Source organism: Pseudorca crassidens, chromosome 9 (assembly GCF_039906515.1).
Source record: "Pseudorca crassidens isolate mPseCra1 chromosome 9, mPseCra1.hap1, whole genome shotgun sequence".
Taxonomy (NCBI): Eukaryota; Metazoa; Chordata; class Mammalia; order Artiodactyla; family Delphinidae; genus Pseudorca; species Pseudorca crassidens.
Genome location: NC_090304.1, coordinates 100,285,096 through 100,309,217, shown reverse-complemented (window position 1 = coordinate 100,309,217; position 24,122 = coordinate 100,285,096). Strand labels below are relative to the sequence as shown.

The window sequence follows — 24,122 nt, the reverse complement described above, 5'->3', positions numbered from 1 at the left end:
TTTCTTCTGCCTCTATAAGCGTAACTGTACATTCCTTGGTACATTTTCGTATTCTTCTCTGAAGTCATCATCATTGCACTAACTCATCTTTACCACGTCTCATTAAATATGAATGTGCCCCGAGGCTCCCTGCTACATGGGGTTCTCAATGCACACTCTACACCTCTATCCGCTCCCAAACTTTTGCACAGACCATGCTTTATTTTTTTTAAACCAGGTCAATACTCAAGTTTTCAAACTCTTCATATTCTGAAAATGTTTCTGATCAGTTCTCTCTAGATATGGACCCTCCCCCGATTAAAGTGATGACCCATTATGCAGAAGCAGGAGAGCCTCTTGCAGGCTGCCTGATAAAACCACCCCCTGCTTGTTGAGAGTTTAAAGCCAATGAAATTTATTTTACCTTGATATGTTAAATTTTATCATAGTGCCTCTAGTTTTTAAACTCTATGTCTAAAAATTAAATTTGTTGCTTTCTGAGTCAAATATTTCATTTTTTGACTCCTAGTTAGTCGGTCAGTCTCATTTTAAGTTCTAAATAAAGCTTTTCTCTGCTTTTAGAAAGAACTGTCTGCCAGTAGAGGAACAGACTGACCGTTCACTGTGGACTAGTTTTTAAATTACTATGTGTATTATTTCATTTTTTAGGGGTTCCGTTTTTATTATTAATGAGAAGGTAGCCTCAGAAGGGGTTAGAAGTTCTGATATAAGAATCGTTGGCGATTCATCTCACTTTTGAATCTTCTGTATAACAGGCAAACTCTCTTACCAAATAGTCTTTCGAATTCGTTGACAGCTTCAGCACCAGAAAAAAAAAATTTTTTAAATTGAGTTAGCTTTACTTTCATGTGACTTTTGCAGTTGGAAAGAATCTATTTTCTCTTCCACAGGCCAACCTTCAAATATTTGAAGACAGGTGCGTCGGTGTTCAAGCTAAGCACTCCGGGACCCCGCTTTGCTCTTACCAGACTTTGCCCCCAGACCCTTCTCCGTCTTGCTTTCCTCTGCACATGCACTCGTTGAAAACTTCCTTTCGTACGATGGGACACCCTGAATTGATCATAGTGGTCCAGATTTGCTCTGAACCGCACCGGGGAACTGCTCCTCCTTTGTCCTGCCATGTACATCTGATAACACAGCCCACGTTTGCACTTGCTTTCTTGGCAGCCACGTCCCGCTTTTGATTCATTCTGAATTTTCAGTCTGCTGTACTTACCCTCTTTAATGGGCCATGAGCTTCTAGAGGGCAGGAACTACAAGTCCAGGCCTGCGGGTGGCCTCCAAGGTGCCCCCCAATCTGACTCCCCCTTTTTTTGTTTTTTACTTTTTTTAATTTTGTTTTTATTTTATTTTACTTTTTTATTTTTTTAATTTTTTTCCCCTTCCTCATTTTTAACTGTGTGTCTCTCTCTCCTCCTTGGGTGAAGCATCATCGCCCCAGCCCCAGGGTCAGCTCACCATTCTCTTCCTTGCTGCTCCGTCCTCCACCATGCACCAGAATCACCTACATTTGCCATAAAACACAGATATGATTACATCTCTCTAAGGCTTTAAAACATGTGACCCCTCCTATTGTGAAGGGCATACAGAGGTCTTCACAACATGGGTCCGATCTACCTTTCTGGCCTTAAGTCTCACCATCGTTCTCTTCCTCTCTTCCCAGCCCAGCCAGGAGTAACTGCCTCTCCTCTAGTATGTCACTCATCATGGTCTGGTTTTATGACAGGAGTATGTGTTCCCTGCTAGACTATAAATGTCTTTAGGGCGTGAAGCGTGTTTTATTCATCTTTGTATCTCAGCGTCAGGCCTGGCATAGAGTAGATTTCTGTGGGTGTTGGTGGAATGAAGGGGTGCATGGGTGGTTGATGGATGGATGCATGGGTGCCCTGTTTCCCACCTTGACTCTAAGTCCTTGAGGGCAGAGCTGAGGTACGAGCTGTACCGCATCCTTGCTGCTTCCGGGGAGGCTTGCAGTCAATGCTGGCTCATCCCTGCCCGTTGTGAGAGGGTGTACCTGGGGAGACACGTACACGTGCATGCTGTTTTCCAGTTTGTCTCATGATTCTGCCTTCTCTGTCTCTCCTCCCTCCCTCCTTGTTCTCCACTGCCTCTCCCCTAACACCTCCTGTCCCTTCCCTGGCGTCCGGGCTCTCCCCAGCTGGCGTCTGCTCCCCTGTGTGTGTGGAAGTACCCTCGGAGACGGAGGCGGTTCAGGGCAATCCCATGAAGCTGCGCTGCATCTCCTGCATGAAGAGGGAGGACGTTGAGGCCACCACGGTGGTGGAATGGTTCTACAGGCCCGAGGGCGGTAAAGATTTCCTTGTATGTCTGACTGCTGACTCTGCCCTTTGTTTCCGCTGGCCTCTGCCATCGTGTGCCTGGCTCCCGACAGCCTGGGAAATGACGATCTGACAAACACTGGCTCTTTCTCTCCAAAGCACTGACAGCTCCTCTGCAGATTACTGACAGCCTTAGTTTAGCCCAGCCTCTGGGAAAGGGAGGGCTCCAGGCCAGCTCTGGGCACTTCCGGTTACAGGCAGGGTAAGGAGGAGAAAGGCATGAATAGTATTTAGAGCCTACTGTGTGCCAGTCACCCCACTAGGCACTGTGCAGGTGTTTTCATCGAATCTCTGCACCATCCTGCTGGATGGATTAAATTCACAGAAACATTGAAATAACTCCAAGGGTCATTAAATGAGATAGCGTAGGTTACCTCATTTCAGTCTCACAATCTCAGTGAAACAAGAATGTCAGGCGTGACCAAGACTGATGTGCAACTGGTACACACACATCAGTGGGTAACATATTTAAATAGTCCTATAGTGGTTACTTGTGCCAAATTTCCCAAGTGGCTTCATCACCATCCTTCCCACTAGGAACCTCCAGACCCACGATGTGGGAACTAAGGGATCAGCCATGGCCAATGTCAGTTCTGATTGGTTGGTGCCAGTGCCAAAATGGTTGTTATATACTTTGAACACCAACTTGGGGATGACCATTATTCACATTGTCACTGTCTTTGGAGCCAGGCTGCCTGGGATTGATTCTTTTTTTTTGCGGTACGCGGGTCTCTCACTGTTGTGGCCTCTCCCGTTGTGGAGCACAGGCTCCGGACGCGCAGGCTCAGTGGCCATGGCTCACGGGCCCAGCCGCTCCGCGGCATGCAGGATCCTCCTGGACCGCGGCACGAACCCACGTCCCCTGCATCGGCAGGCGGACCCCCAACCACTGCACCACCAGGGAAGCCCATGGGGATTGATTCTTGACTCCACAACTTATTTTAACTCTGTGTCCTTGGACAAACTGCTTAACCTCTCTCTCTGTGCCTCAGTTTCCTCATCTCTAAAATGGGGATATAAGCCATAGCTACCTCACAGAGCTGTTACCAGGACTCATGTGCTATAATTTTTAATGTGTTGAGAATAGTTCTGGAATATAAGAAGTACTGTATAAGTGTTTGATAGAGAATACACACACACACACACACACACACACACACACACAAATGGGGCAACTAAGGGTCAAAGAAATTAAGTTAGTGAGACAGCTTAGATTTGAACCAGGTCGTCTGACAGCAGATACAAAGCGCTTATTACTGCACTGCCTCATCTTCCTGGGGGCAAGTTTTTCCCCACGAAGACCTAATGGTGACACAACATTAGGATGAAATTGAGTTTTGCTTGCCCTTCTGTCTAGCTCTCCTAAAGCTGGACTCATTTCTCACTCTAGGCTGGATGTGCCATTCTGATATGGCTTTGCTGCACTCAGGTGCCAGGCCTGGGACAGTAGGCTTCCTAGCGCCTGGTTCAGGGCTGACCGCAACCAAGGCTAGTGCGTAGGTTACAGGAGCCTGGACGTCTTGACCAGATGCAAAGGTCCCCACGAGCCTCAGGTCTGTTCATATGCCAGCCACCTGCTCTGCTTCCAGGCCTGCCCAAAGTGAGGAGAAGGTGGCTCAGATGGAGGAAAAGAAACTTAAAAAATTGTGCTGGAAATACAGAACAACACTAATAGAAATTTTTGTGACAATGAACATGTTCCATATTCGTGCTGTCCAATTCAGTAGCCACCAGCCACAGGTGGCACTGAACACTTGAACTGTGGCTAGTGCAACTGAGAAACTGAATGTTACATTTTATATCATTCCTAGTAAGTTAAATTTTAATGTAAGTAGCCACACGTGGCAAGCAGAAACTAGATGGACTGCACAGCTGTAGAAGGAAACAAAAAAAAAAGGTATGTCAGAAGGTGGAAGTGTTTGAGAAGAGAAATGTAGAGACCACATTTCAGATCTAATTTCGCCCAGAGTGGAAGAGCTGATGTGTACACATTGGCTGGCAGCTCTCTGCTCATGTGGGCCACTTAAGCAGCCTGGGTCCCCTTCCTGCGGCCTGGCCCCGACTGCTCACATCCCCTCCAAGGGGACCACCTCCGAGAGATACTTTTGGAGGCCAGAGCTCTCAGACGTCTTCATGACGCATGAAGCTGCCTCTCTGCCTTAGTCTCTCCCCGGCTGCCCCCATGACACACCTTTCTCTCTTGTTCTCTCTGCCTCCTTCCAATCCTTCCTTTCTCTCAATTTCCCTCTCCTGATCTCCTGTACACTTCACTCACCTTCCTCTGTCCTCTTTCTTTCCAGCCCTTTTTCCTGCCCGCCTCTTCCTGCCGTGTCCATGTGCCCCGACACCTGGGTGCCTTTGCCCGTCTTTCCCTGTCTTTGCTCTCTTCCCTGCCCTCCTCTGAGACGCCCATCCCACTCCCACATTTGGGAGCTCCTGGTAACACTGTCCCCGTCCCCACGTCCGAGCACCATTCTGGTCCTTTTCTCCGCCCTGTCCCCACCTCTACCCTGTCTTCTCTCCTACACCCTCTGCTTCTCTACCTGCAGATCTATGAGTATCGGAACGGCCACCAGGAGGTGGAGAGCCCCTTCCAGGGACGCCTGCAGTGGAATGGGAGCAAAGACTTGCAGGACGTGTCCATCACTGTGCTCAATGTCACCCTGAACGACTCCGGCCTCTACACCTGCAACGTGTCCCGGGAGTTTGAGTTTGAGGCACATCGCCCCTTCGTGAAGACCACCCGGCTGATCCCCCTCCGTGTCACCGAGGAGGGTAAGGCTAGGGCACAGGCTCCCTTGGGTGCCCTGCTCTCGGGGGAGGGAGGACAGCGGGTTTCCACATAAATGAGCCCCTTGCAGAATGCAAAACCCCATGTATCTGGAGTGGTGATATCTAAAAATGTCACCACTGGCTTGTCCTCCTGGGGCGGCCAGCTTTCTGCAAGCCGCCCGAAAGCTTGCCTCTCTGTGTCTTTCCTCAAAGCAGAAAGGCTTGGAGATGATAGTGCAGTAATCTTGACCCGGTCCCTGGACTCTCCCCTTTAGAGAAAGAGGACAGCCTCCCTGAAGCCTAAAACTGCCAAGACAGTTACACCTACTCTGGCCTGCACTGAATCTCGGATTCAATGGGCTCAGAGAAATCTCCTGAGGTTCTCTAGAGGTCATCTACCCTCTTGTCTGTGACTCATACAAACCTCTGAGCTAGCGGTGCTCAAACTTCATCCAGCCTCAGATTCCCCTGCAGGACTTTTTTTTTTGCGTTATGCGGGCCTCTCACCATTGTGGACTCTCCCGTTGCGGAGCACAGGCTCCGGATGCGCAGGCTCAGCGGCCATGGCTCATGGGCCCAGCCGCTCCGTGGCATGTGGGATCTTCCTGGACCGGGGCACGAACCCGTGTCCCCTGCATCGGTAGGTGGAATCTCAACCACCGCGCCACCAGGGAAGCCCCCTGCAGGACTTCTTAAACCCAGGCTTTCTGATTCCGTAGATGGAGCATGACAAAAAAAAGTTTCCAGGAAGTGCTGTTGCTTTGAGAACAACTGCTACAAACCAAAGTCTGACAGCCTCTGTCTTCTGTCTCCCTCCACAGTAGTCATACAAGAAACCCCCTCCCCATCCGTGGCGTCTCTCGTTATATAACCTCACTTTCAGCTATGAGAAGGGGAAACGCGGTTTGCTCTCCAATCTTTAAATTGTCCCGATTTCCCACAGCTGGTTCCTTGTTAGGCTGGGAAGTTCTTTCATCAACCTAACTCAAAAGTTTCTGTTGCGATCGAATCCAGAATCTTGAGGGTGAACTTAGAACTGGTCTTGTTCTGCTTTCCATGGACTCACTGTTCAGAGCACTGTGGCTTCTCACCCCTTGCAAATGTTCCTTCATGTGGCAGAGGAGCGATATACGCATCTCCCTTTGTGTTTTCTCACCCAGGCTAAATGATGACTCCATTTTACTTAGCCCTTCCTAGACGATCTATTTCCAGCACGTTCTCAGCATTATGGCTGCCCCAAGATGCAGGTCAGTGAACAGGCAAAAGGTGTGGGGCAGGAAAGAAAGGAGAGGTCAAATTAAAGCCAGGCTCTTCCTAGAAAAGGATGCCAGGATTCCCGACTTTCAGGCCACAGGTGTATTTATTTTTTTATCGTGTTATGGTGATTAAATTCATGAAGCAAACGAGAGTGCACAGCAGAGCGAGCGATGTCATGATTTAGACAAGACTAAAACGGAAGGTAGGTCAATCCAGATGGTGCACAGGGACTCTCAGGCCACTTGGCTCAGACCTGATGAGCCTCTTCCCCTCCTTGAGCCCGTCTCCTCTTGTGTGAATCGAGGGGGTTGGACTGGGAGCTCTCTAAGGTATTTTTTTGTTCAGAAGTTCCATTATCCTCTTCTGTTTACACACCTGTGCCCCCGGGGGAAAGGGAGCCTGGCGCCCTCTGCTGTTCACCCTCGGGACTGTCGGCTGGTGACAGCCAGGCCCTAGGAAGCTGCCTCTGTCTCCACCTTGTGCTCTCAAAGGCTTTTGCCTCCAGAGACCTTTGCGCAGCCAGTGGAAAGGGTGGCAAAGTGGAGCCAGTCTGCCTGCCTGCCGGGCCCCAGAGCCAGACTTGGGTAAGAACAGAGGGAAAACAAGTTTGTCATCAGAGCCACAGAGCCTCTCGGGACGTTAGGGCTGGAAGGAAGCTTGGCTGTCTTTCAGTCCAGGGGTCTGAACAAAGAGCTGGCATCGGAATCACCCAGGGGGCTTTCCTTCAGTGCAGAAGGCCCCATACCACTGCTGCGGTGTGAGTGCAGCAGGTTGGGGTGCGGTCTGGCGAAAGTCAGTTGAAATGACTCCCCAGGTGGTGGGAGGGTGCAGCTCTGACGCCCTCATGTTGTGGCTGGGAGACAGAGCTCTGGAAGAGGAGGGCTTGCCCGGACATGAAGCACGTTAGCACCAGAAGCAGGACTGCGGTTCAGATCTTTGCCTCTATTACCTGTGTTTCCACTGCATCTTTTCCCTCCACCACCACCCACTCCCTGCCACTTTTTCTTTTTCTCTCTTCCCCCGACCCCGTGACCCCTTTGGCAACCCTCTGCATCCCCACCCCCAGATATTCACTGCTCTCATACTGCTGCACGCTCCACCATGACACATTCCTCACGTCTGCTCCATCCCTGTGGTCCCAGAGAATCTCCCTGCTTCTCTTTGCTCAAGCTGGACTGATCCCGGCGTAGGCTCTCACCTCCTGGCTCTAAGACAGAAATCTGAGTTCTCTTCGCCTAGAGGTAAATAAAGCTACTGAGGACAGCTTCCTGGGGTACTACTTCTGGCTACTGCATTTAAAAAGAAATAGGGGGGTTTCCCTGGTGGCGCAGTGGTTGAGAGTCCGCCTGCCGATGCAGGGGACACGCGTTCGTGCCCCAGTCCGGGAAGATCCCACATGCTGCGGAGCGGCTGGGCCCGTGAGCCATGGCCGCTGAGCCTGCGCATCCGGAGCCTGTGCTCCGCAACGGGAGAGGCCACAACAGTGAGAGGCCTGCGTACCGCAAAAAAAAAAAAAAGAAAGAAATAGGGTGCTTGAAGTTGAGCACATTGCAAACCAGACCGTTGTCAGCCCATGAAAAGACATTTGATGTGTCTGGCATTCTCCTGTGCCTCAAGCTGCATCTGTGACCTCCAGCTCCAGTTAGGAAACCTGGGTGATCCTGGAGCCCTTGGACTGCTTCTCTGAGGTGAAGGTCATGGCTGTGCCTATATTGTGTTTTTAATGAGCAAGGCCTTGAGGATGACTTATGCCCTATGAATAACCATGAATCTAATTTGCTGCTGAGAGCTAGCAAAGGGAGATGTGGCTGCAGCCTTCCTTGCCACTAGGAAGGAATATATGTCGGGACATTTGCCATGTATTATGTTTCAGTTATTTATTTTTTTTAAATGAAAAAAAAATTTTTTTTTTTTTTGTCTGCACCACACGACTTGTGGGATCTTAGTTCCCCAACCTGGGATTTAACCTGGGCCCCATCTGTGGAAGTGCCGAGTCCTAACCACTGGGCCGCCAGGGAATTCCCTATCATGTTTTATTTGTCATTTTTGTTGGTTAGGAAACAAGGAAGATCAATATTTATTTATATTCATTCATTCATTCCACAAATACTTATTGAATACTTCAAGTATTCTAGGATTAGGCAACAGGCTGATAAATCAGAAATAAATATGTTCTTAGTAAGCATACAGTCAGTAGAGAAGAGAGATAAATACATCACAGTACAATGTGAGAAGTGTTATAATAGATGGATGGAAAAGTGCCTGGAGAAGAACGTGAATAATAACTGCACGAGAAGTTGAGGAAGGCTTCACAGAGGAGGTGACTTCAGTGGAGTCTAGAAAAATGGTTGGGAGATTGAAAAGCAGGAGGCGATGTTGGGACAGAGGTAGCACTGGGGTGTGAGATACAATCTAGGAAGAGGGAAGAGAAAGAAGAAACGTCCACAGATTCCAAAAGACCACAGCGTGTATGAGTAGAGAGGTTTTGCTGGCCAACTGAATGGAAATGAGGTGAGGAAGGCTGCACGGCGAGTGGCCTCCTGTGCCCTGTTAAGAGAGTCAGGTCTCTATGCTGAGGGTGGTGTGGAATACTGGAAGGTTTTCAGTAGGTATATGGCAGGATCAGATCTGTGCTCCGGAAGTAGAACTCTGAGGACAGCCTGGTTCATATGTGGAATTCTCCAACCCTCATTTCTGTTTGGGTTTGGAATGACTTGGAGGGAAGATGAGCTGGGAACGTCCTTGCTTCTCATCCAGACATGCTCAGGTCACTGGGTGGGCTGACGGCACTGTCCACGTGGCCCTGTCCATGTTTTCCGACGCCCTCTTCCCGGGGGTACCACACTCCGCCACCCTAAGCTCAGAGGACAGAGTCGGCTCAACTGAGACATGTGCGTCACACCTGTGCAGACTTTTACATGTCCCAGGGTATCCTTAATACATCAGGTAATGTGTGGTATGAATTATTACCCTCACTTTACAAATTAAGAAGCTGAGTCTCAAATCAGGGAAATGACTGTTCACACACCAGGAAGTAGGAAAACTGAGACCCGGCTGCACGTATCTCAGCTCCAGGATTCCTTCCAGCTCTATAACTTCTTCCTCCATCCATCATTCTCCCTCATGCCTCCCTCCAGAGCATCTGAAGAAAGTCAGTGAGCAAGCGGACAGGCAGGGGAATTAGGGGATGTTAAATCTCATTGGTACCCTCTTGCGTTCCTTTAGACCCAGTGCTTATTTAAGACATACCTAGAAATAGGCCTCGTGTATCTCAGACCTCAGGGACAGCTCTGGGTTTGTGGGACATGCATATTGTGAGCCTCACTCTCCCCCTTGCAGCTGGAGAAGACTTCACCTCTGTGGTCTCAGAAATCATGATGTACATCCTCCTGGTCTTCCTCACTCTGTGGCTGCTCATCGAGATGATATATTGCTACAGGAAGGTCTCAAAGGCCGAAGAGGCAGCCCAAGAAAATGCGTAAGTCCAAAGATGCCAAAATGATGACAGCTCGCCCCTTCCGAGCGCCTGCTCTCATGGGTGAGGTGGTGAGCAATTTACACAGTCCTCCACTTTCCTCACAACGTTTGAGGTAGGCAGCATGAATATACCCATTTTACAGATGCGAAAGCTGAGCCTGGGAAAGTTTGCCCAAGACCATTATAAGAGGCAAAGCCAAGTTTGACTTCGTGCCTGCTAACTCGTGCCCTGCACTCTTAACCACTATGTAAAGCCCATCCGCTGCCACCACAATCCCATGACGTTAGCATTATTATGACCATTTTATAGATGCTGAAGCAGTTCAAAGAGCTTAAGTGGCTTGCTGGGGCCACACAGATAATGAGAGGAGAGGCTGGGATTTGAACCGAAGCCTGTCTGGTGTCCTTGCTGTTCCCGACACATTCAGCTGTTTGCTGTAAACCACAGAGCTCATCAGGCCACCTGGGCTCTGCCGTCTATTAGCTAAGGAGCTCCAAACATGTTCTTCCCCCTGGAGCTTGGCCGTGATTGAAAACCCAGAGATGGGCTCTTCTGCTCCAACGTCCGGACTGTACCTTGGCCATTTTCGCCAAGGCCCTAGTCACTCGAGCACAGGTAACAGATGATGGGGTCTGAGAGTCTAAGGGGCCATGTTGGCTTGTTATTTGGGGAGAGGAAAGATAGAAAATAACCCTCACAGATTTACACAGTGGAGGTGATAAGCTAAAAACCCTAGGCTATTATCACCTAGAAATGCTTGATAAAGTATCATTTTTCATGATATCTATGATCTCAGGAAAGTAAAAAATTATAACTGACCAGATAGAAGGAAAGAAAGGATATGCTGGGGAGGTTGTCATTCCTGGTGACCTGGGTGATCAGATTTCAGTGCTTGAGCATAGGAAGTGCCCACACTTGGACAGGAAGTACCCACACTTGGACAGGAAGTGCCCACACTTGGACAGGAAGTGCCCACACTTGGACAGGAAGTACCCACAGCTGGCCTTGCACAAGAAACAGAGTTGGAACTGAGGTCACCAGCAGAACCAGGATCCTCAGAGGGCTACAGCTCGTGCAAAAGATAGATCAGTAAATAATCATCAGTCCACCAGCCCAGAGAAAAGCCAAGGAAACCTATCTACCTGGCCTGACTCCAAGTAGAAACATAAAAGATTCTTGAGAACCGGTAACCACAAGCCTGCTCTCACAATGTTTGGGATTTAAATTTATGCTACCCACGTGATCCAGGAACCTCTAAGCTGAGAAAGTCAATAAAAAAAAAATTAGTCCCCAGACAGTGATAACCATGTAGATGCAAATGAAAAACTATTTTCTGAAGGGACCCGCTTTTAGCTGAGGCTTAACAGTGCTCCTCAGATAAAGCATTGCTGAATCTGATTCCACAGTCTCATCCAAAACTAAAAGACACAGCAGGAAATAATCCAGCATGAGCAAGAGAAGTAACAGATGGCAGGATTAAACCCCGGGAGCTTCAGACACAAGAAGGACCTGGTAGAATATAGAAAAGAAATTTGCTTAAAAGAGTTAAAACAAGAGTAGGAACCGAAACACAAGAATACAATAAGTTATTAAGAAAAAAGAACAGGCAGATTTGAACAGGAGTAAAGAAAAACCTGGAAATGAAAAATACAGTCAATAAAATTCAAAACTCAATGGATTGGTTCACCAGAGATTGGATACTGGTGACCAGAAGATAAACATAAGGAAGTTTCACAGAATGAAGCACAGAGATATAAAAAGGTGGAATATCACAAAGAAATAGGAAGACAAAAATTGAGAAGATCAATTAGAATAAAAGAGAGAAAATGGAGGAGAGACAATATTCAGAGATACAGTGGCTAAGGAAAGGTATGACTCTTCAGATTCGGGTAGCACAATGTGTCCTGAGCAAGATAAATACATATAAGTCTAAACCTAAACACCAACCATCTTTAAACGGATTAATGGCAGCAACTAGTATAACCTACAGCAAATATCATCTATGTGGCAACTTTAGAAGAACTGCCTATAATATTAGAAATATGTCAAGGATACCTGCTTCTATTCTATACTGGAGATCCTAGGTGGTGCACTAAGTAAATACAAAAAAAAAAAAAAAGAGTATGAATTGTAAAGAAAGAAACTAAATTATCATTCACAGCCAATATGATTACCTATATAGAAAATCCAAAGGAATCTATAGACAAACTATTAGAACTAGTAAGAACGTTTCATAAGATTGTTGATACAAATCAAAATATTTATAAATATAAAAGCATCTATATTCCAGCCACAAAAATTTAGAGAAACATCTCAATATTTAAAACATCTTAAAAAATTCAATTACAATAGCAACAAACACTCTCCAGTACCTGGGAATAAATCTGATAAAAACGTGTAAGATATTTAAGGAGAAAATGACAAAATTTTACTGAAAGATTTGAGTTAAATAAATGAAGACTAAAACCTCACTGTTACAAACATAGCAATTCTCTTCCAAATTAATCTGCAAATTCAGTAAAATTCCCATCAAAATACCCAATGGATTGTTCAAGGAACTTGATAAGCGGATCTTAAAAAGTCATACAGAAGCCCAGAGGCTAAAACTAGTCTAAGCCAGAGGATGGTCAGATAGTAAATATTTTAGGCTTTTCAGGCTACAGAGGGTCTCTGTCCCCTATTGTTCTTTCGTTTTGTTTGTGTGCAACCCTTTAAACAAGTAACAGCCTTTATTAGCTCATGGGCCATAGTTTGCCTATTTCAAAGAACAATAAGTTTGGGGGAGGTGGCTGGTAGGAGTTTTCCTGTCAGATATAAAGATGTCTTATACAGCTATTAGAGTAAAGATTTTATGATACTGGACTTCCCTGGTGGTGCAGTGGTTAAGAATCCGCCTGCCAATGCAGGGGACATGGGTTCGAGCCCTGGTCCTGGAAGATCCCACCTGCCGCGGAGCAACTGAGCCCATGTGCCACAACTACTGAGCCTGCGCTCTAGAGCCCACGAACCACAACTACTGAGACCACATGCCGCAACTACTGAAGCCCGTGCACCTAGATCCCATGCTCCACCAACAAGAGAAGCCACCACAATGAGAAGCCTGCGCACTGCAACGAAGAGTAGCCCCCGCTCGCTGCAACTAGAGAAAGCCCATACGCAGCAACGAAGACCCGACACAGCCAAAAATAAAATAAATAAATTATAAGAGGAAAAAGAAAGATATTTTCAAGACATGGAATCATCAAAGAAAAAGACAAATGTCTCAGAAGGAAAACTGGTAAAGCAAATGAAGTCATATTGCAGAAGTACAAACCCAAATTGCTTATAAACTTATGAAAAGATGCTCAACTTCACCAGTAATCAGGGAAAGGAAAATTAAAAGATCTATAAAATGTAATTTCCCATCCATCAGTTTGGCTGATTTAATCTAACAGTACTAAGTCCTGAGAACAATGTGGATAAATGAGAAGACTCATACGTTGCTGGTGGAAGGAAAAAACAAAAGTATTTATTATTCTAGTCTGCTGAAAGGGCCATTCTCATTTTCTCTTGGGTAACATGGTGAGAAAGAAGAGCAGAGGTGTTCTAGAGACATCCTTGTTCCTGGGGCCCTTGCTCCTTCCCTTTTCCTGTGTTGGCACCTCTGGGTACAAATGCACTAATTTTCTTCCCCCGTCTCTCCTCCAACAGGTCTGACTACCTGGCGATCCCATCGGAGAACAAAGAGAACTCTGCGGTACCAGTGGAGGAATAGGAGGGGGCAACCGGAGGTGATGTACAGGGAAGGGAGGGGCAGGTAGATAAGGAGGCAGGTTGTACAAGTGACCTTGACACCCACAAAGCAAAATGACTTTCGATTTGGTCCCTTAGATTTCTACCCTACCCAGAGTCCCCACCCTCAGGGTACTTCTTTAAGTTGATGCCCAAGTAGTCAGAGCTCTGTGCGAGGTTCAAGTCCTTCAGAAGGTGAGTTGCTTTGGCCTGAGTGTTGGGGCAACTTGAACTCCTTACCCACACTGACAAAAAATAATTCCCCATTCTCCCTCCTATGTAAGGATCGTGGATGAGGTCAGAGAGCCTTTGGCTGGGCTGGACTGGGCTGGCAATTCTCAGTGAGCTGTTTTATCACTGGTAGGTGGCCTGAACACTGAAGCGCTGGTTACCCCATGTTCAGTGATGTCAACAGCGTCAGGAGGGTGCCCCAGGGGCCACATCACTTCCCTTCACGCGTCCATCCTTCAGTTCATTCATCATACATCCACTCACCTCTGAACTGTCACCTCTGACTTGCTAACTCCATCAGACCTCCACACACAAGACTTTGCGAGAACCAAGGAGCCAACATTTCTACACGACTCAACCTCAGCCTGCCCTTGCTGTCAAGCAAGCAGCTCCCATGCCAACTGGACACCCCCCCCACACACACACACCGTGCTCCACCCGGCTTTGAACACATGCTGGAGCCGCTGATTCTCCATTGCCGCAAGTGAATGGAGGGCTTAACGGAAGGAAGCTGGAGTGATTAGTCTGGGTTAAAGCAAAAGAGTGTCATGAAGTGGGATTCCTTGAAGTCAGTTTTTCTAAGTTCCTGGTCCACTTGGCTGGAGCATCAGAGCAAAGCATGCGTTTCCAGGCCCTCCAGTGATAGAAAGGTCATTAAGCATGGACTAAAATGTTCTCTGGACTATGGTGCTCCAGGGCAAGATCCCAAGAGGTCTCAAAGGCCTGGGTTAGTGTCAGTCCTTCAAGAAGCCGAGGGCAGGGGACTTGGGAAGTCATACAACACGTTCGTGATCCTCCTGGGGCAACGTGTGTGCCTCGCCAGGTGAACGCACCACCGGAGATGGCGGGGTGGCATTGTTTTCCTGTGGGCACTGGGACTGCGATTCCTAAGTTCTTCCTCTCAAAATTTCTGTGGGTCAGTATTATTACTCATACAGGAGGCAACGGAGACTCAAGACAGGACTCCACTGATAAGAGACTTCAAAGGATACACTGGGGCAGATAGAAGCCCAAGGCGCGGTCCAGTTTACACTTCCCGAGATGGGATAATTTTGTCCTTGAAAAGACTCTGAAATTGAGTTTGGCACAGAACTCGGTGGATTGCCTGGATGAGGTTAGCTCTGATTCAGGCCATTAGAAATTGGCCAAAAAGGCAGAGAGAAGGATGGGAGGTAGATTTGAAGAATTTCTTTAGTGAAAAGGTTTGTGAATCCGAGACGTCTTCCAGAAGGGGAACGCATCCGGGAATGGCATTTAACTAAGACACATGTTTTTAGCCTGAGATAGATGATGGCAAATGAGTGATGTGATAGAGGAGGGACAGGCTAGGTGGCTTCCAAATATTTCACCTGTGAATTCATAATGTCCAAGGATTTTTTTTGTTTTTTTGTTTTCCCCTAGATGTTAGGAGAGCAGATGAACACTGGAAACATTTTAGTCGATATCGCATGTTTCACTTTGAGTAACTGGTGTAAGTGCGATGTCCTTCTGCACCCTGTGATGAGAGGGGGAAGGATGCTTTATGGGATGTGAGAAGATGAAAGTGACTGGGATTCGATGAACAAGAGGTCCCTCAGATCCAGGGGCATCTATGGGGAAAGATCCCACTCTCTTGGCTTTGGGCCTCGCCTGACAAACTCAGTTCATCTCTGCCATCCCTGGGAAAGCACTTGAATTAGTCCTTGTTTACATATTTGAGAGTCTGATTTTATCGAAGAAAATACTTTCAATAAATTCAAGGCCTTTCTCTTAGGTAATTTCCCACACAATCTCTCTGAAATAGGAGACAGAATATAGATTTTCCTGACTTTCCTGTGAGGAAAACAGGCCTGGATTACTGTGAGGTTTTCCCAGTCACGTGGATGGCGGATGACAAGCCTGCCGCAGAAACTCCTTTCTACCCCTCCACTTCCCTCTTGCGTCAGTAGACCACGCATCTAACTTGTGATCTAGAATGCACGTTTTTTTTTCCTTTTTAAAAGCCCAACTCAGATATTTCCTGGGTGATTTTTAATGAAGCTGAATGGTACCTCTCTTTTTTTCTTATCCTTTACAAGTAATCTTCTCTAGTCTTTTCCTCCTCCTAACTTCTCTACTCTTCTCATCTTTAATGCTTTCTTTATTAAGCTATATGATTTACCAAGCATTTTAATTATCTTATTTCTTCTCCACAACTAGCTCTGTGAGGTGGATATTGCTAATATGTTAACAAATGAAGAAACACGCTGTCTGAGGCTAAGAAGCTTTACCAAATCATAAGTTCATATAGTGGGTAAACAGAGAGCTGGAATTCAGGTCTTCTGAGCCCTAGCCCAGCTCTCTTTCTACTGAGACCATAGCTGCTTCCTTTCCTCTCATTTTTCTTTTTTTTCTTTTTTTTTACTTCCATCTAATCTTTGCCTCTCTTGCTTGTCCTGAGATGTTAAACATCTTCGCTCACCCCTAACCCCACTCCACTGCTCCTCTACCACTCTGCTTCTTGGTCCATGCTAAAACTGTGCTTTCAGAGTCTTAATCTCATGTTTGTTTCCCCTTTCTCGTTGGTTTGTACCTCATTATTTCTCCTAAATTGCAATTAAACTCCTTCCTGGGAGACTTGATCATGACTATAAATCCACAAGGTACTGTGATCACCAGCCTGCTTCAAATCCTCACTCCCTCCCTGTTCCCCCGCATATTCCTACAAAGGACCCAGATAAACGTGCACTGCTCTGGAAGCTCTATCTGGTATGCTGTTCTATTAAAGGGCTTAGAAACGTTCTCAAGGGCTATCATCACTCTAGGAACCCCACCTGTTGTCTTGGTGCTGGATAATTCCCCCTGACTGATGCTTAATAATACAATTCCCTCAAGGCCAGCTCGGCTGGGTCTGGTTTTCCCTCCCCTTGGGCTTAACAGCCATGACCTTCATTGCTCAACTCTGCTGGCCCTGTGAGCACCTCGCCCAACGGACCTTTGCCGTCAGCTCAGCCTTGCATCGCAGCCCCAGCTCTCGTGTGGAGATACCTTGACGGTCAGCACCTGTCCCAACACCAGCCTTTATTTTCAGTCCATCTAAAAGCACTGTCCTTTAGAGTCACCACCCCCAAACACCCACACGCCCGGATTTCTGACTCTCTTGAGTTTCTGGTTTCTCCTTAGATGCCAAACTAGAAATGTTAGTAGGAAAGGAATTTTTCAGAGCAGGAATGTGCTGAAAATATGTATAGAGCTATGAATGGTTAAGAGAAGAGACAGTAGCTCCTTTTTTCCCCCCAGAACTACGGGATCAAAAAGGAAAACATACCCATCTCAGAATCTGTGAACCCACCTGACATAAATCAGAGAGAAAAGGCCGTGTAACTGCATCTTGGCAGGAAGCAGCAGCAAGGAGCTAGACCCATTTCAGAATATACCTTGGCTCTCCTTCCCAAGCGGAAATGGAAAACTAAAACAAAAAACACCTTCCTCTCCCATCCCTTTGTAAATGAAAAGCCCCCAACCCAGTGAGTCCTCCCAGTCACGGCAAATGTATCTGTGTAGTACTTGGTGTCATTACTCCGATCACCCATTCATTCTGCATTTCGGCACCCTCTCTGCATCGGGCACCAGTCTACACCGAGTGTGCCCTGCGCCCTTAGGTTTTAAAAATATCATCATCCAAGCCTTTCCTAGTCTCTAAAACTCTACCATGGCAGACGACCCATGTTTGGCACCCCTCCCCTTACTTGAGGCTGTAGTAGGACCCAGTAGATGCACATTTGAAGTGAGTCTGAGCTGTAGCTCAGACTCAACCCCTATCATAGGCCAGCGAAGCCTCAAAGCTGGTATTCCTCTTTTTTGGGCAGAGTGACAGGGAGGGAGGCACTGAAGGACGAGCGCTTGTAGGTTTGTGAGGCACCAAACACAATCAGCAAATTCGTACAGCCATGGAACTCGTCACCGTGTTGTCACCTTCGTGTGGCTTTTTCTTGATTTTCCACAGCCAATCTTTTTCTGAACTTTAGAAATGTTGTTCCTGACCACTCAAGCTCTCAACAACCTAATGCCTGTATGTGGTGTTTTTCAGTAAACTCCCTGTTCATGTCAATAAAGCGTCTCTAAACACTGCTTGCTCTGGTTTTGCTCCACGGTGTGTGTCTGCTACACATACTATGGCTTCTACCTACCTCCCCAGCCCACATCAATTCCTGAACTCACAATCGCTGGATATATGCCCAGAGAATGAAAAATACATTTAATAGTCTAGAATGAAACATACTGTCTCCCTTCTTTCCTTCCCTACCCAAATACAAAGGAATCCAAGAGCCAGAGTGTTCTCACCTGAATGACATCAAACAAGTTGGTGAGGGGCTCCCAGCAAGGAAGACCTAGTGAAGGGAGGAACCCCACTCCCTTACCAGGTTGGCTAACATTAAGGGAATAAAGCAACCCTGTCCCCCAATGTGTGTCTTCCCAGAAGTGCCAAGGCCCCAAAAGGGAAAAGTTACACAAGAAATTGTCACTGGGATTCGGTCTACCATACACTCCTAGAATAACAATACTACTGATTGATAATGATTAATAATGATATAAAATCATTAATAATGATTAATAATGATATAAAATCATTAACAATGATTAATAATGATATAAAATTATCTTCATATAGTACTAGCCACTATACTAAGAAACACAGACACACACACATATACACACATATATTTTATGTTATCTCTAAAATAAACTGAGGCTGGCAGTAACGGTCGGGGCCCAAGGACACAGCTGGTAAATAGTGATGCTGCGATCTGGACTCAGATCTGATTCCCAAACCTCTCATCCGTTCCACTTCATCAGGCTGCCGCCCTCCCCTGGGAAGGAGGTCCTGGATGGCTGGCTGTGCACGTGTGTCTGCGTGTGTGCCTGTGAACACATGCCTTCAGGGCTTGCTGTGATCACACCTGGGAAGACCAAAACCATCTGGGACCACGAGGACTAACGAATCAAGCAATGGACACACACACCGTTTATTACATGTAGTTCAATACTTTTTCTTTTAATTCATACTGTACTCCCATGGCTCTAGCTACTTTACATGACGATTTGACCGGAAGCCTTGTTGGTCTCTAGGTACTAGCAGTTAAGCTTTTAGACCTTGCGCACAGCGCCAGGCAAAGTACAGTTATAGCTCCAAATACAGATGGCCAGACAACTCAACTGCAATCAACCTGTGTTCTTTCCCATAATGGCCCAGGGCAGGGGTTGGGGATGCTCCCTCTGCCTCACCCCACCCCCACCCCCATGTCAGGATTCTCCAGGGGCCGCAATGGCCTCGGACCCATCCCTCCCCACCTTGGAGTCTAGGTTGAGTCGGGGGGAAAGCACCATGGGTTTGGGAAGATGATCTGGTCCATGCAGAGAGTGGTCTGGCCCTAGAGTGCAGGACAGAGAAATGTGGGGAGCCACACACTGTCGCTGGCAAAAATGCTTGCTTTTACTCTGCCATCTCAGTGCGTGGCACCCAAGCCCAGGGCCAACTCCCCAGACACGGCCAGCTGTCTTGCCTGGAGCAGAGGCCACCGTTTTTTGCTTCTGCAGTGTCTCATCGTGTTGAGAGAAGCAAGGAGGGCCAAGGGGCAGAGGTGACAATGTTCTTTAATGCCTTCACATGTCGGGTACATCGTCTGGCATCAACTCCTCTTGGCAGGCAAAGTGCTTCTCGCCAGCAGCCAAGGCTCCAGTCCAGGCTTCCAGGCCTGCTGAGGACCTCAAGTCGCAACAGAAAACGATGGCCCAGACCCCTGAGCTTCCCCCGGAACGCCAAAACAGGGAGCTGGCTGGGTCCATCGCAGCCACGGCTGGAGCAGGAGTGAGGTAACAAGGCGGGCAGAGAGATGGGGAGGCGGGGGCAGCTCTCTGCGCCGTGGGCAAGTTCCTGCTGCACGTCAGGCAAGCAGGGCCACTAAAAGGTGGCCTTCCAGAAAGTGCTCCTCTCGGACCCAAAAATGCATCTTCTGGAAGAAAACCTAGAGGTGGAGGGGAGTGGGGCCAGCCTGCTGGAAGCTGGGGGATGAGGGTCGGGGGTGTTAAGTGGTGGATGGGATGATTGTCCCACAGCCTAGAGACGAAGGACGGAGGAGGAGAGAGTCAGGAAGAGAGGTTCTCAAGCTTCCTACTGGAGTGGGCAGGTGGAGTCAGGGGGTGCCCTACCACCTGGGGGAAGAGAGGAGAGCGCTATTTCTCCCGGGGGCCCCTAGGGAGGAAGGGCTGGCCTTGGCTGCCCTGAAGAGCTAAAGACACAGCATGGTATGGCGCAGAAAGGATTCTTCTGAGACCACACAGTCCAGAAAGATTCTCTCCCTAATGCTTCCTCCAAGATTTCACCCTAGACGTGCTGCCTGCAAACGTATGGACATGGTCAAGCTTGGGTCACAGACAGGGCAATGGAGAGAATCCACTTCTATCAAAGCATTCCTCTTGCGCTTTCTTGGTCCTCCCCCTTCCTTGTAATCCCAAGTTCTCAGTGTCAGCACTCTAAGGCAACCCAAGGATTCTAGCCAAAGCTTCACACTTAATCCAAACCCCAACAAAGCTGGAGACAAAAGAGAGGTGGTAGAAGCAGGAATGACTTCTCTCCACCGTTTGCTCTAGCAAGGAGGAGGGAGGATGGATAGACGGATGGAAGGCTTCACAGCCCAGGGACGGAAGGTGGGCTTAATCCAAGACAGTGTCCTTGCCACCATCCTCCTCTTCCCAGCTGAGAGAAAGTCCAAAAGGATGCTTACAAAGTAAGACTAGGCCAACAAAGGAAGAAACACCCTCCTAGGTTAACACCGAGCAATACGGCAAGCTTCCTCTTTCTCCCTCTCCCCCCCCCACCCGCCTCTCACTGGACCTCCCTGCCCCTCCTAGCGCGTAAAGAAGATTTAACTACCCTGGATTTCCGGGAACCCAGACCCTGCCCTACGACTCATCTAAACTCCAGGGAGGCTCTAGTCCAGAAGGCTTGTCCTCTCCTGGCAGGGCACCTTCCAAGTTTGAGAAAGCCCAGCCTCGCCAGTCTCTGACCCAGCCTCCAAGATCATGTCAAAGCTAGAATCCACCTTAGGGACAGTCTAGCTCAAGCCCCTCCTGTTACATATGAGGCTCCAGAGGCTCAGAGACCGGGGCTATGTGTGTGGGGGTGTGTGACCTGCCCAACAGCAGAGCCAGGACTCAGGCCCAGGTCCCCTGAACCCCTCAGCTCGCTGCCCTTCCAGAGAGCTCTAAGCTGCTGACCTTGCTGTCCTGGAATGTTATCCCTTTGTCCCAGGGAGTGGGATGGGGGAAAGGAGAGAGTTACAGACATGACTGGCCTCTCCAACACCAGTCCCATCAATTCCCCCCCAATCAGCAGGAGTGCAGACCCGCTGCTGTTCTCACCTGTCCAGAAATGGCAAAATCTTTGAAACTGAGTGCAAGCTCTCCAATGTCTCACCACATGAGTCCTCGCAGAAAGACTCCTATATGACTGAGTCCTTACGTGAAAAAAGCCAAACAACAACAAAGAAAACAAAACAAAAAAATGCCCTGGCTGGAAGAAATAACATAAGACATGGTGGTTTTAATGCTCGCTTACAAGCCAGGGCTGCCAGCCACGAGTCACAATGTCATTTACGTGTTTCACTCCCAGACTGAGCTGCCAGGGCAGAGGCCCCTTCTCTTTGACAGGTTCCTGAATAAAGGGGAAAAGCTTTTGTTTGGGAGTGAACACAGCTGTTGGTTTTCTCCTGGTTTGAAAATCAAAAAATTACTAGACTAGAAAGCTCCCACAAACGATCCTTGATCCTTAGAAACGAGGCAGGCCAAGAGATGCTCCCCACGTGCACACACTGTCTCCCGCGTTCAAAACCCCAGAAATCAAGAGGGTTCCTTGGACATCCCTCCCTGTCACCTACTCCTTCCTGAGAGGGGCCCGAGAGGTGAAGCAAAAGCTGAACAATTCCGCGTAGCCAGGCCCACTATACCACCTTACTCCCAGCAAAGAGTCCTTTTAAAGTCATCCCAAAGGTTCCAATATGGTACCTTTAATAATTGAATAATTTAAATAAATAAATATGTATGGAATAAATTAGAGAATTTATCACTTGTCCTTTCCTTTCAAAAGTTTCGGGGAATAATTTTGACTTCTGGCTACTCCAACCAGAAAATTCCTAGCAGCCTGCACTGTTTCTCCTTCTTTGGCTCACGGCCCATGAACCCTGACCCTCACCAGGGTCTCCCATTCGAAGTCCCGGACAGGGACAGGGACAGATATGATCTTGAGCCGCTGGCCCGTGGGCATATGCACACTTCACAAGGATTACATGCAACTCCATTTGCTCATATCTCCTTTTCTACAGAAGGGATATCAACATTCTAGATGACCATTATGGAATCATCCATCCATCCTACTCCCCCTGGGGGGGATGGCCTGGGTGTGTCTCTTTCTGTCTTCTCATCCTGCCCTTAGGGCAATAATGAGGCCCTCTTCTCAGACAGACTGAAGAGTCAAAAACTTTCTTTAATCGCTAAAGTGGGATGCTCAGGCCAGTCCAAGAGAATACAACATGCTCTTCTTTTGGGCTAGATCAGTGATCAAATCTACCTTTCTTTCCTCTGCCCCTTCCACCAAGGGGTCCACTAGAACAAGCGATCTGGAAGAGCTCTCCTTGCCAAATTGGTATAATCCTTTCCTGGTCAAGAATCTCTACAAGCTCTGCCTGGGGCTGGCAGGATTCCTTGGGTCATCACAGGGAGAGATAGCAGTTAGTGTGTGAAGGATGGTAAGCCTGCCCAGATGGGCCATCAGTTCTGAGCCAGCCCCAAAGGCCCTAGATGACCCACTTTCCTAACCCATGGTCTTCTTTCTACTCCTTAGTGGTCTCATACCTCTCTAGGGCCAGAGACTAGAGAAGGCGCTGGTTACTCCCTCTGCCAGAACTTCCACTCCCAACTCTCAGAAACAGGGTTTGGAATGGCCCTCTGTGGGGTAGACTCCATCTGGCTTTTCCCTGCCCAAACCTACGCACCTTTGCCAAATCCATTCCCTCCAAGGCTTAGGTCTTCCTTCATGTGCAAAGTGTCTCAGACGGTTGTCTCCCTTGACTAAGCTGGTTCCTCGCTGAGAGGAAATGAGGCTGGCCGCCAAAGAGTGCTTGGCTATAGGTGCTCGCGACCCATAGTAGTTCTGTGGTTAGACCCTACAATTCTTACACGGCTAGTGCATTCACTCTCTCAAACCCTGGAGGTCCTAGAACACACCCTGATTCATCCTAGAAATCAAAGGACAGCTCTAAGGGAAGGGGTTAGAGCCACAGACCTGACTTGCTTACAATCGCTAAACAGGTTTAACAAGATCAAAAATGCTCCCACCCTGACGAATAAACAATGTGCTCTTAGGGCACAGAGGAAAAATAGGGCTTTAGGCACTAAAAAGTGACACTTCACCCAGATCCAGCCTGGGAAAAGACCAGAGAGAAGGGGGGGGGGAGTAAGAAATCCCCAGCCCTTATTGGGTCCACACCCCACGCAGGGTAGAGGAAGGTACAGGGGCTGATGGAGGAGAATGCCCTTCAGAACACAGGCCCTCAGGAGCCTGTGGCTACGAAGCCCAAACCCTCCAGCGCAGCCTCCCCAGCTGTCCCGCAGTCCTCTGCACCTGACTCGCGGTGCACGGCCCACATACAGGGGGCGGCCTCGTATGGTAGAGTTTAGCTTGCGCCCTGCTTCTGATGCTTCCTTGTTCCCGAGAGAACACTTGGGGAAGTGTTGGGTGGGGAAGAAAAGATTCTCGTTTATTTTGGAAACAAATCAAAAGGGGATTAGGGAGTGAAGCACCTTAAGCGATGCCCCCTTGAGACTTCTTTTCACGACCCCAGGGTCTTCACAGGCATAACTCTGGCTCCACGTCTCCCTTCTCAGAGCCAAGAATGGCCAGCGAGGGAAAGGGTGGGGACGAGAGGACTGAGAGGAAGAGGCTCAGGGGAGGTGGGTGCGGAGAGGGGGTCCCTGCCCTCCTGGCCCCTCCGCTGGCCAGCACAGGGGGCGGGCCCGCTCCTTCTCCCTGGTACATAGGCATCATCTCTTTTTAAAATCTGTATATAATATATATATTTATATTCTCTCTCTATTTATACATATATATTTATATGGTCTATGTACATGTATTGCACAGGCCTCCTGCAGCTGCCCCCGCTCCTGCCTTGTCAGTGATAGCGGTTCCTCTTCTCTTCACTTTCTGATGTGTAGTCACGGGCCCTGATGCCGTTCTGAAGGTTGATGAGTGAGTCCTTCAT

General features: G+C 48.1%; 2 protein-coding genes across 6 annotated transcripts in view; one reads left to right on the top strand and one right to left on the bottom strand.

Moving 5' to 3' along the window:
- SCN3B (sodium voltage-gated channel beta subunit 3) overlaps window positions 1-19,116 on the top strand; it is a 24,867-nt gene extending 5,751 nt beyond the window's left edge. For 2 of the 4 annotated variants that reach the window (XM_067751376.1, XM_067751375.1), the window contains exons 3-6: window positions 2,159-2,322; window positions 4,889-5,114; window positions 9,708-9,846; window positions 13,537-17,937. In XM_067751376.1, coding sequence (XP_067607477.1) covers window positions 2,159-2,322; window positions 4,889-5,114; window positions 9,708-9,846; window positions 13,537-13,600 — 593 coding nt within the window. In that variant the 3' untranslated portion in view covers window positions 13,601-17,937. Of the gene's footprint in view, window positions 1-2,158; window positions 2,323-4,888; window positions 5,115-9,707; window positions 9,847-13,536; window positions 17,938-18,663 lie in introns of those variants that run through there. The other 2 variants (XM_067751374.1, XM_067751373.1) reach the window with 2 other exon arrangements.
- GRAMD1B (GRAM domain containing 1B) overlaps window positions 16,206-24,122 on the bottom strand; it is a 179,495-nt gene continuing 171,578 nt past the window's right edge. For both annotated transcript variants that reach the window (XM_067751371.1, XM_067751372.1), the window contains one exon: window positions 16,206-24,122. In XM_067751371.1, the coding sequence (XP_067607472.1) occupies window positions 24,033-24,122 (90 nt within the window). In that variant the 3' untranslated portion in view covers window positions 16,206-24,032.